Here is a 12,404-nt window from a genome sequence, read left to right as displayed (position 1 = left end):
AGATGGCCGATTTTTCGCAAAACAGAAGAAGATACGTACAACTCCTGTAGTTTTTGGTCTACACGACTATCAGATAATTAACCGGACTTATGGAGATAATTAGCCGGCCAAGTCCGGTGAAAAAAATCGAACCGAGCACAAGCCCGCCCGTTTAATATAGTTTAGATCAAGAAGGTATCAATAAATATTTGGTCTCCCTTAGTTTTTGGTTTACACGATTCTCATTGGATTGGATATAAAGACAGTTAGCCGAGCCTGTCCTGGAGCATAGGACATAAGTCATGTAAAAATATTCCAATAGTCCTATCGAGTGGCATATATACTGAATGATGCTACCGAGGAGTGGTGACGACAGGTTGGGGAGAATTTCACGTGCCGTAAAAATAGTAGATATTAATTGTGTGAGGATATGTAGTGAATTTGTGACTAATTAGCATTTTCAAAATTATGACTAGTGTGAGTCGATATAGTCATCTAACGTGATAAAATAAATACATGTAATTAAGACCGTCGATGCCCTGTATGATGAGGCAGGGACAATAGGAAGGAAATAAAATAAAAAAAAGGAATAGCACTACCTATGAAAGAAGAAAAATGGCGAGTTAGCGTTTTAGTAAATCATGCATTAAATACAATTCAACAACTTAAATTTGCTCTAACAATTTTTCATGATTTACTAAAACACTAACTCACCTTTTTTGTCGTCCCCGTGTGGTCATAAAACAATGTAATTTATAGTTCCATACTTCTAATATCTCTGGAACCATAAATTAATTTCATAGACATGTTCAATATGCTGAAGATAAAATGCGAGGGCCACCTTGCTAGTTTTGTATAATAGGAGTATTTGCTCCTATGAGCCAAAACGCCACCTCTGAGAAAAGTTTCTTCCAAGTTTGCGACCAACCCCGAGACCGCGCGAGCCGGGTCGCGGGAGCAGTCCAAACTCCCAAGTCCAGAGCCACCGAGTTGTTGAGTGCGACGGGAGGAGTCCAGTCCCATCGGCGGCGTTAGCTTGACCGGATTCTCCTCTGTCCGGCGACCGGAGTTGGGCACGACGATGGCGTGGCTCGCGGCGGCGGTGGAGCGCCTCGTGGCGGCGGTGGACTGGGAGCGCGAGGCCTACCCGGCGTACGATGACTTCCTCGCGCTCCCCCTCTTCGCCCTCTTCTTCCCGACCGCCCGCTTCCTCCTCGATCGCTTCGTCTTCGAGGTGCGTCACGCCCTGACCCAGGCCTGCGTTGTTCAATCGAAAGGTTCGTTCATGGCTTTCTTGGCCAGAGGGGAAGCACTGAGCTTCAGAAGCTCACATGCTTGCCGGTCTGCCCCAGCTCGATTTGCGTCACAATCCAACTAATCCGATAACCTGAAAAAGGCATTAGTATTTTGTAGGCGACCCAATCATTTGCTTGTTGGGTTAACCTGGCCTTCGCTTTAGCTGTTCCCTGGAATGACTGTGGGGGGAAGGTCTTGTTTTCCTCGAGTCTTCAATTCTCTGCAAAAGTCTTAATCATAAATCTGTTGTCCTGGAGCCCTCTTGTGTGTACTACCAACTGCCATGTGCGGAAGAGTAATCTTCTCCAGAGTGGCCACTCAAAGTATTGAAGTGGTCCGTTCACAAGCACGAGCAAAATCTATTGTGGACATAAATGCATGATCATGTAGAATCTTTTGGGATAGTTGAGTTCGGCATCTGTGCTCTCAGGTTACCACTTTTGACGTATATTGAAACTTGAGACACTTATTTGCCTGTTCAGGTCTCTTCATTACTCAGAAATTTTAAGCAGTTACTTATTATGCTTTTCATACATTTTTTCGATAAGGATGCTTTTCATACATGTCTGCATAGACAGGTTGTTCAACATTTATTTTAAGTTTTAACCAATAAAAAGAATCCACTGACAATGCACTTGCTGTTTTATTCCTTTTCTTATATACTCGTTCCAGAGAGTTGCCAGGAAACTTATGTTTGGGAATGCACATGAGAAGCCTGATCATAAAGCAGAGCAAACGAAAAAGAGGATACGGAAATTCAAGGAATCGGCTTGGAAGTGCATTTATTTCCTATCTGGAGAGGTTTTGTCTTTGTTGGTCACGTATAATGAGCCTTGGTTCACAAACACCAAGTATTTTTGGGTGGGACCTGGCGAACAGGTTTGGCCGGATCAAAAGACAAAGTAATCTGGATCTTTTCGCTCTACTTGCACAAATTACTGACAGTTCTCATGCTGATCCAAATCTAATTAGTGAATGTGCTCATATCATCCACAGATTGAAACTTAAGGCTGTCTATATGTATGCTGCTGGATTCTACACATATTCAATATTCGCACTTATGTTCTGGGAAACAAGGCGTGCAGATTTTGGTGTCTCAATGTCGCATCATGTCGCAACTGTTGTGCTGATAATTTTATCCTATGTATTCAGGTATGTTTTCTGTAAGCGCCGTTGTTTCATGAACTTCAAATTTATCACCACTATCTTCTTAGTTTTTTCTGCTCACTCCGTTCAGTTTCTAACTTGTTTATCAATTAAACAGGTTTGCTAGAGTCGGTGCAATTGTACTGGCAATTCATGATGCAAGCGATGTGTTTTTAGAAATTGGGAAGATGTCCAAGTATAGCAATTGTGATTGGCTTGCAAATGTTGCATTTCTTCTTTTTGTTGTTTCATGGGTTCTTCTCCGCCTCACATATTTTCCGTTCTGGATTCTCAGAAGTACAAGGTAAATTTTTTTCTCCGACTTATTAAATCTCTCAGATCCTTGCCAATTTTTTGTGAAGCAAACATATTTGGCTTACACCAAAAGGTTGTTGTGAACTCTGCAAGTAAGTTCATCTGAAGATATTATACCTCGAAAAAACTTTACTTATCTGGGTCACGGCATCACAATCTAAAACATTTGACATAGTTTGTGTGCTATTGTAATTTGGAATTTTGTTTTCATACTTGTTTTCATGCTAATCATACCATTCATGTCTAACGCCTTACTTATTATAGCACAGTGAATCTACTAAATTAGTCCCATCTATGTTGAATTCTGATAAATTAATAGATAAAGTTGATATTTTACAATCGGGGCAAGCTGACTGAGGTGTTGGCATGCTTTACTTTTTTTTATCTGAAGTTACATGACCTTACTAAGATAAATTTGTTTCAGCTATGAAGTTCTGTTGACTCTGGATAAGAAGAAGCACAATTTTGACGGGCCAATATTGATAGAATACGTGTTGTATTGTAACTACTCTTTGTAAATCCCTATTGTAACCCTTGATGTATCAATATAAATATAAACGCCAGCCCCATGAGGGACGTGTGCGTTTCACCCTAAAACACTTTCCCTACGTTGTATTACATGGTATCAGAGCGAAAATCGATCTAGGGTTTTGCTTTCCGCTGCCGCCGCCGCCATGTCGTTCGCCTCCTCGGCTACGTCTGGTTCCTCGCCTTCCCTCACTTCCCCTTCGGCCAAAGACCTCGCTTGTCTTCTTCCACCGGCGCCGGCGTTGAATGTCTCCGTCGGATCGTCCTCATCCGGCCCGATTCACTTTGGGAACCAGATCACCATCAAGCTGGCCGCCGAGACTCATCTTCTCTGGCGTGCTCAGGTCTACACGCAGCTTCGGAGTAATCTCCTCCATGGCTACGTTGAAGGCACTTTTCCGTGCCCTGCTTCGACCGTCTCCTCCACCAAGGACGGCGCTACTGAGACCTCGCCCAACCCTTTGTTTGCGGCGTGGGTTCAACAGGACCAGGCTATCCTGTCGGCACTCCTCTCGACGTCGACTCCTGCGGTGGGCGCCATGATCATGTTCGCCACCACTTCTGCTGAAGCCTGGACCATCATCGAGCGCACCTTTGCTGCGCAAACCTCGGCTCGCTCCTCGCAGATCCGAGCTCAACTTGCCAAGATGGAAAAGCTTGACACCTCGATTGCGGTCTACTACAACAAGATCAAGACCCTCTCCGACACCCTCACCTCCATTGGTCAACCTCTCCGTCCTGAGGAATTCTCCAACTTCGTCCTAGATGGCCTGGATGAAGACTATGATTCGGTGGTCGAGGCTGTGCGCAACCGTGATGAACCTATGCCGGCGCATGATCTCTACTCCCGGCTTCTCTCGACCGAGCAGCGCATTGATAATCGCCGCCCGTCTGCCATGTCGCCGCACTCGGCCAATGCGGCCAAGTTCAACGGCAAGCCGTATCGCCCCTCCTCCGGGGCGCCTGCATCAAACTATCGCCCTGGACCGCCAGCTCCTTCTTCCGGCCATCAGCCCAAGTCTCGCTCCTACTACCGGTGGTGGTGCACCTCGGTGGCCGTGCGGACGGCCGCTTTGATGGTCGCCCTGGTGGCTCTCGTCCCGGTGCTGCCACCGTGTGCCGCCTATGTGATACCGCTGGTCACGTTGCTGCTCGCTGTTTCAAGCGTTTTCGAAGTCCTATCCGGGCATGTACAACGATGGTCGCTTCCTTGACCGTCACCTGGCAATGGCTAATCAAGTCTCCGGACCGGCCATGGAACCACAAGGACACACTCCCACATATTCGGATCCTACGTGGTACATGGATACCGGTGCCACGGATCATATGACGAATCAACTGGAGAAGCTGCACATGAAGGAGGCCTATCAAGGCAAGGAGCATGTTCACACGGCCGACGTGCATGGTATGCGTATACTTCATGTTGGTCAAGCATTCCTTCCTACTCCCTCCTCCAAACCACTTCGTCTTCGTAATGTCCTTCATGTTCCCGCCATTACAAAAAATCTTCTCGTCCATTCGTAGACTTGCTTATGATAATCATGTTCTTGTTGAGTTTCATCCTAACAGTGTTTTTGTTAAGGACCTTCTCACCCGAGCCATCATCCTTAGTGGTCGCTGGCGTGGTGGCCTATATGCTCTTGATGATCCTTTGCGGCCTGTTACTCGCAGCCAACGCGGTATTCATCAACCTAAACAGCGTACCGATGGCACTGTTGCTTGGTTGGCCGCGTGTATGGCTCAGGCTGCTGCTGATCCATCTGCCGAGCCGCGTCATTTTCGTGCAGCTTCGGGATTCCTCACCGGCGTGAAGCAATGGAGACCGAATTTGCAGCTCTCCAAAGTAATGGTACCCGGTATCTCACTCCTCCTCGTTCCGGTATTAATATCATTGATTCCAAGTGGGTGTTCAAGGTCAAGCGACATGCTAATGGTACGATTGAGAGGTATAAAGCTCGGCTGGTTGCTAAAGGGTTTAAACAGTCGCTATGGACTGGACTATGAAGATACTTTCAGCCCGGTTGTGAAACCTACAACCATTCGTTTGCTCCTCTCACTTGCAGTTTCTCGTGGTTGGTTCTTGCGGCAGCTCGATGTTCAGAATGCATTTCTTCATGGTGTTCTTGAAGAGGAAGTCTTTATGCGCCAACCACCTGGTTTTGAAGATCCTGCCCGTCCTCATCACTTATGTCGTCTCGGTCAAGGCGATCTATGGGCTCAAACAGGCCCCTCGTGCTTGGCATGCTCGTTTGGCTTCAGCTTTGCGCCAACATGGGTTTCTTGAGTCCACTCGCTCGACACCTCTTTGTTTGTCCTTCAGCGTCCTGCCTTGACTATATATCTCTTGGTTTATGTCGATGACATCATTGTGCTGAGTTCGTCCTCACAGTGCTATTGATCGCTTAGTTGCTCGGACTTCGTCAGGAATTTGCCGTTAAGGATCTTGGTGCTCTTCACTATTTCCTTGGCATTGAGGTTGCTCACAAGGCCGGTGGGCTCACGTTGACACAGCCGCAAGTATGCGCTTGATCTTCTTCGACGTGCCGGGTTACTCAAGTGCAAGTCTCGCTGATACACCCATGTCTCGCCACTACTAAACTTTTTCCTGCTGATAGCTCTTTCTTGAGTGAGGAGGATGCTACTACTTACGTAAGCATTGTGGGAGGTCTGCAAGTATCTTACTCTCACGAGACCTGATCTTTCGTTTGCTATTAATCGTGTTTGCCGCTTCTGCACTCGCCAACGAAGAGCATTGGGCTGCAGTCAAGAGGATTCTTCGCTACATTAATGGCACTCTTGATCATGGTCTCGCTTCTTCGACCATCCGTGTCCAGCTTCTCTTCGTGTTCTCTCGATGCTGATTGGGCAGGTGATGTTGGGGATCGGCGATCCACGGGGGATATGCTCTCTTCTTTGGCAACAATCTGGTTGCATGGAGTGCTCGCAAGCAAGCTACCGTGTCTCGGTCCAGCACAGTAGTCCGAGTATAAGGCTGTGGCTAATGCTACTCGCTGAGTTGATTTGGGTAGAAGCTTTGCTTAAAGAGCTTCGTGTTCGACAGGACTCTCCTCCTGTTTTATGGTGTGACAACATCGGTGCTACTTATCTGTCCTCCAATCCGGTGTTTCATGCACGAACAAAGCATATTGAAGTTGATTTTCACTTTGTTCGTGAAAGGGTTGCTCGAAGACGATGCAAGTTCGGTTTATATCTTCAAAGGATCAAGTAGCAGATATTTTCACAAAACCACTGTCACTTCCTTTGTTTCAGGAGTGCAAACGCAATCTCCACATGTTTCCCATAGTTGAGATTGAGGGAGGCTGATAGAATACGTGTTGTATTGTAACTACTCTTTGTAAATCCCTATTGTAACCCTTGATGTATCAATATAAATATAAACGCCAGCCCCATGAGGGACGTGTGCGTTTCACCCTAAAACACTTTCCCTACGTTGTATTACAAATATATTACTATGTGTTCAATTCCCTTTTGTTTTCACTACTTGTTCTTCACATATATTGGTGGGTTCTAATATATCGGATGCTTGTGAGACAAATTAAGACAAGAAATGTTGGAGATGATGTTCGATCTGGTAAGCTCTGTCCCTTGTAGGCATATGCACTCTATTAATCATGAACACATGAGCATTCAAAAATCGAAGGGTGCTTGCCTTAATTTTAGTTCCATTTTTCCATGTTGGGGATAAAGTTGTACTACTTGCTTGTTCCAATCATCCAATGGCTGACGGGGGGATAAAAGAAATCTCTGAATTTGCTATTTGACACTCTGCTCTACGTGCAGACTCTGAAGACGAAGACGAGCATGAAGATTGACTGTTGTTGTGATGGTATAAAGGAACCTTAACACATTTGTTACAGCTTAATTATGTATTGTTTTCCTGCATTGTGGGAATATAAGAATATGTGGAGATTGCTGTAGGATCATGTATGCACGACATCATGCAGTTCACCCCTTAGCTGTTAATTACAGTCATTTTTTTTGGGGAAAAGCAGGCAATATTTTTTGGCTGCTCACTCTGTAGAAAGACTATACAGTCATTTATGTACCAGCAAGGAAAATGTACCAGCAATTGAAGTGTTAGTTCCAATCTAGAAAGACTGATTACATTCAATTATGTAAGTTTAATTGAATTTTCAGTTCCAATCCACAACGAGTGTTATGTAATGTTTTTCTTACTGTCATTTGAACATTATTGCTTCATATTTAGGGATTTTTTACTTTCCTTTCCTAAAACACGCATGTATACTTGTCGCTACCAAATGATAAAAGTCGTGCGGGGTTATCGTCTGTGGGACGGGAGCGGCTGCGCTACGAAACATTTGGAATCAAATCGTTTCTAAACAGGGCCACTTGCAGAATTCTTACCGCGCGCGAAGCGCCGGAAGGTGTGAACGAAAATACTGAATTCAGATTCCGGTTCAGTTCCGGAATCACAAATCAATTCGGACCCGATCCAACGGGGCCATGATGCTATATCTACACTCCAGCGCGGTGAGTGGTTTTGTAGGTTCACGCCTGACGATGGCATCCTTGGGAGAGGATATCGCACGAGAGATCCTGCTGAAGCTGCCGACGACGGACCTCCTCCGCTGCAGCTGCGTCTGCAAGCTCTGGCGTGGAATCGTCCACGACCCCTCCTTCCGTAATCTCCACAGCAATGCCAGCGCCGCCGAGGCGGAGACCTTGCTCGTGCAGGAGTTCCGTGGGCGCGGCGTCGGCCTCAAGATGACCGTCCTCACGGTCACCTCGGGGAAGCCCATGTCCCGATTCACCGAGATGCCCGGCGGCTATAGGCCCGTCAACGCATGCAACGGCTTCCTTCTCCTCGCGTCCAGTGTCCCTGACTGGCCAGTGTACGTGTGTAATCCCGCCACGGGCGAGAAGCTGAAGATCCCAGCGCCACCACTGATGGACCACCTCGAAGGACGCACGTACGCCCTAGGGTTCAGCCCGTCCACGCGTCAGTACAAGATTTTCAGCCTCTCCTTCACAAACACAAGTTTGGAAGATACACATGAAACTTGCGTGGATGTGTGCACATTGGGCGCCGATGATGGCATGTGGCGCCGGCACCAATACTTGTTCCGTGCATTATATAGCCTCCACCACCCGCCGCCAGTGCTCATGGACGGAAAGTTGTATGTGGTTGTAAAACAACTGGGGATTTACTGGGCGCCTGATACTATGATGCTTGTGATCGACGTGACAAGCGAAGAGCACGAAATGTACTACCTCCCGGAGAAGTCCACGTGTTTTCACAAAGCCAGGGTGCACGCCTTCAACCTGTGCGGGCAACTATGCCTCGCTATACGCATCAGCGGCCAGCGGCGGGTCAATTTCTGGGTCATGATGTCGCTACAGGGAAAACCACACGTCAACAAGTGGTGTAGGCCTGACTGGGAACGCCGCTACAGCTTCTACTTGAATGCCGACGATGGCAAAGATGGGGACAAGCCGTATTGTGCATGGCTCGACAGCAAAAACGGAATGTTGTGCTATAGGTTTGGTGATCATCTCTATAGGTACGACATCACAAGGAAGAGGAAAAAGCCACAGATCCAGCTGCCATTGCCGGTGATGCCTTTTGCACGGCCAGACGATCAACAATGGAACGTCTACGAGGGTTATCGCCCCAGCTTTCTATCGCCTCATCTCACGCTAGGCACCACGTTGTTACCGCAAAAGCAACGCCACCAAGGAGAGGATTGCGAGCAAGCAGGATTACTACATGCTCTGGGTTACCAGCAATCGTCCAAGAAAAGATGCTCTACGAACACATCTGATCGCACAAACCATCCAATTCGTCTTGCCAAGAGGATTTGCAAGGCAACCCGCTATAGTTAATTGACTCACACAAAAAAAAATCTCGAATTCTTAATCCGTAATTTATAGTTCACAAGAATTATGTACAAATATTTCATACTTGATTGTTATAAAAAATGTATACTCCCTCTGCTTAGAAAATAGGATGTCGCACACTATTACTCTTAATTGGCTCTTAGAGCATCTCCAACCGGCGTGCTATATAGGTCACGCGCTATATAAACCGCCGATATGTAGCGCCGGAGCGTGAAATCGCCCCTCCAGCAGGCGCTGGATACGCCGCGGTGCTGCAATTTTTTTTGGGCGCGGGCCGGTTTGCCCTATCCCAAGCGCTAAACTTTGGGCTCCGGCTGCAGCGCGTCATCGCTCGACGCACGCGCGAAGAAACCCCGCGCTGAAACTTCTCCCCGTGCCTCGCCGCCCCACCGCCCAATCCTCGCCTCCGCGCGGCCGCCGGCGCAATTCCGGCGATGGACGCGCCCTACGGCACCCTACCGACCCCTCCCTACTCCATTCCACCTGCCTCCGCCTCCGTTGCCCCATGCGCCAAACCCTAGCGGTGGCGCGACGCCGGCAACACAACCGCCGCGGCCCGAGCTCTCTTCGTCTCGCCGCGCCCGACGATGTACACAAGTGCCGCCGTCGCGCAGCTGGCCACCGCGTAGGCCCCCGGCAAGGCGCGGGCACCGCCGAGGAGGAAGGTACCGGCGTCCAAACGCCCGTCCGCAGCCGTGGGCGCTGGTAACCCGCCGCCGGAGAAAGTGAAGGTGGCCGCGACCCGCCACGCGCAGCCTCCGCCGCCGCCTCCACCAATGAACCATCTACTGCCGCCGCCTCCGTCCTCCGACCCATCCGGAGCACATATGGTGTTCGAGGAAGTGCCGGAGAGGTAAAGAACACTTCTTTTTATCTAAATTTTAGTTTAGATGCATACATAGCCGGAGAATCGTAAATTTTATTGCAATGTAGAGTCGATGATGAGGCTTTCATGGAGGCAATGCATGTTGGATCTTCGTTTATGCATGATGACGCCTGAATGGATCTTAGCAGACAAGAGGGGGGGAGGGTGAATGGACGCTACACAAATTTTATGTCGTTTTCAATTTTTAGCGACGCGGAAGGTAAAGGTGATAGCTTTAGTGGTGGAGATGTTCCTAGTATGATCCTAGGCAAGTGCAACAAGTAAAGGAACCAAGCATGATAGTAAGAGTAAGGAGCGGGACAACCGGATGACGCGGAGTCGAGGTGAGGTTTGTTTCCCGCAGTTCCTCCCACAAAAGGGAGTACGTCTGCGTTGAGGAGGTGCTAGCCTCACACAAGAGGCTAGGAGGCCACACCACGAAGGAAGGCCTCACCTTCTTCCTCGAGAGAGCTCCACAAAGGGGCTTCCCCTTCTCCACTAAGGCACCGGTCGAGGCGGTGGTTCCTTCACAAGGTTGGGGCGAGCTCCACAACACTAGGAGGCTCCCAACAACCTATGGGGCTAGCACAACACCAAGCTAGCCTCCATAGGTGCACTTCCTCCAAGATCCCACCATAGGAACCCTAACTCCAAGATCCACAAAGGACTAGCACGAATTGGTGAAATCTCTCTTGGTAGAACTATAGATCGGGGCCTCCTACACCACTCCTCAAAGTTTAGGCAAGATTGGTTGGATGGTTGGGGAGATCCTCAAAGATTAAGCTCAGCAACAATGGAGGAGAGAGAGAAGAGATAAAAACGAGTTGGGGAAGAAGGGGCCTTTATATAGGGCCCCCCTAATCCAACCGTTATTTGTTGTTTTTTCCTAAGCGGTACTACCGCTTTGGCAAGCGGTAGTACCGCTTTCGAAATCCCCCACAGATCTGGCCACGTGTACACACAGCGGTAGTATCACCTGCGGTACCGCTTGAGGTACCGCAATGGCCTCTGGGAGTTACTGGATCACGTGCGGTACCAAAGCGGTACCACATCGGTGGTGCCGTAACTCGCGTTACGGTACTTAAGCGGTACCTGGGCGGTACTACCACTCTCAAGCGGTACTACCGCTCGAGGTACCGCAGAGGTACCGCAAAGCTCACTGTGGGGCTTTTTCAGTGCAAAACTCCAGAGCGGTACCATGGGGCGTTACAAGTAGGGTAGCGGTACTACCGCTACTGGTACCGGTAGTACCGGTCAGGCGAAAACAACTTTTTCCTCTCTTCCTCTCCAACCATGTCACCTCGCGATACACACGCAAAACCAGAAAACCTATAAGCTACGCTTCAGTCCTCCGATCTTGACGTGTTCAGCGAGGGCTTTGTGCACTTGCAAATCTATCAAAGACAATCTTTGCACACGGTGAGATCATTCAAGTGTTGTCATCAAACACACAAAACACGTGGTTTAGACTTTACTCTTTCGATCTCCCTCTTTTTGGTGTTTGATGACAACACAAGAATTTGCAATGGCATAAGATATTATGATGAGGTTTTAGATTTGCAAAAGCTCGACAGAGCTCCCCCTAGACATGTGCATATTTAGAATATTCATTTCAATACAAATGCACACATCCTAGAGGCATAACTCCCCTAGATTTTACAAACCAAGCACATATGCAACAAGGATACTTGACATGTTCATAGCATCGTGCATGTAGGGCCTACTCGCCGCGGGGTGATTTGCGCGGCTCGTGCGAAAGTGCATGTTTAGCATGATGGTGGCCAGCGTCGTCACGACACGCATCAACACCGGACTGTTTCACGGTAGCACGATATTCGGGATCATGGACCTTTTCAAATATCGGCCTTTTTCTAGTCCTACCCTCTCTCCGAAATCAATATATCTTGAGTACAATCAATAATCTCCCCGAAAAAAATTTAAGGGTAATCTCGCCAACCATAATATAGATGTATAGAGTCCTAAAGGTGGGCTTGACTTCTTGTGGAGCAATAATATCTTGAGTACAAATACATGTTGCCTCATTGCCATCGTTAGTAATATCTTTCACTTCAGCATGTTCAGTATATCCTTAGCGTCTAGCCGGAACCACGTATCTTACAACCTAAGCAGAATTATCAATACCATTAGATAGTTCCTCATCGTACTACGCACATCTAGGAGATCTAGATATGTAACAAGTAGTAGTACCAAGTAGGAAAGGGGTGAGCATGTACATCATGACAACTTGACAAGGAAAGTCACTCCAACAACAACATCACCATGAACGCTTTTGATGTCGCCCATTGTGTTGTGGGTATACTTCATGGGTGTACCATCGACAGTGCCTAGATCCGGCAAGCCCGGGTGGCCCACAGACGGTGATGAGGCATGTGGC

At 48.0% G+C, this 12,404-nt stretch overlaps 1 protein-coding gene across 2 annotated transcripts; it reads left to right on the top strand.

The window, feature by feature from the left end:
* Positions 1 to 927: 927 nt before the first annotated feature.
* On the top strand, positions 928 to 7,431 carry LOC124687906 (ASC1-like protein 1). Of its 2 annotated transcripts, XM_047221635.1 has the most exons (8): positions 928 to 1,213; positions 1,393 to 1,467; positions 1,948 to 2,177; positions 2,272 to 2,427; positions 2,540 to 2,725; positions 3,161 to 3,212; positions 6,727 to 6,856; positions 7,066 to 7,431. In XM_047221635.1, the coding sequence occupies exons 1-8, from the start codon at positions 1,061 to 1,063 to the stop codon at positions 7,095 to 7,097; spliced, it is 1,014 nt and encodes a 337-aa protein (XP_047077591.1). In that variant the 5' UTR covers positions 928 to 1,060; the 3' UTR covers positions 7,098 to 7,431. The 2 variants fall into 2 exon arrangements, with proteins under 2 accessions (XP_047077591.1, XP_047077592.1); XM_047221636.1 differs by lacking the exon at positions 1,393 to 1,467.
* The last annotated feature ends 4,973 nt before the right edge of the window (positions 7,432 to 12,404 follow it).

This window comes from Lolium rigidum, chromosome 2 (genome assembly GCF_022539505.1).
Source record: "Lolium rigidum isolate FL_2022 chromosome 2, APGP_CSIRO_Lrig_0.1, whole genome shotgun sequence".
Lineage (NCBI taxonomy): Eukaryota > Viridiplantae > Streptophyta > Magnoliopsida > Poales > Poaceae > Lolium > Lolium rigidum.
The sequence above is the reverse complement of the archived record's forward strand: the minus strand, read 5'-3'. Positions and strand labels throughout refer to the sequence as shown.

What these genes read in the sequence shown, in the direction of transcription:
- LOC124687906 (XM_047221635.1), top strand. Translation starts at nt 1,061, where the DNA reads ATGGCGTGGCTCGCGGCGGCGGTGGAGCGCCTCGTGGCGGCGGTGGAC. An exon ending in TCGATCGCTTCGTCTTCGAG is followed by an intron (nt 1,214 to 1,392) that starts GTGCGTCACGCC and finishes AGTATTTTGTAG; the next exon opens with GCGACCCAATCATTTGCTTG. An exon ending in TGGAGATGATGTTCGATCTG is followed by an intron (nt 6,857 to 7,065) that starts GTAAGCTCTGTC and finishes CTCTACGTGCAG; the next exon opens with ACTCTGAAGACGAAGACGAG.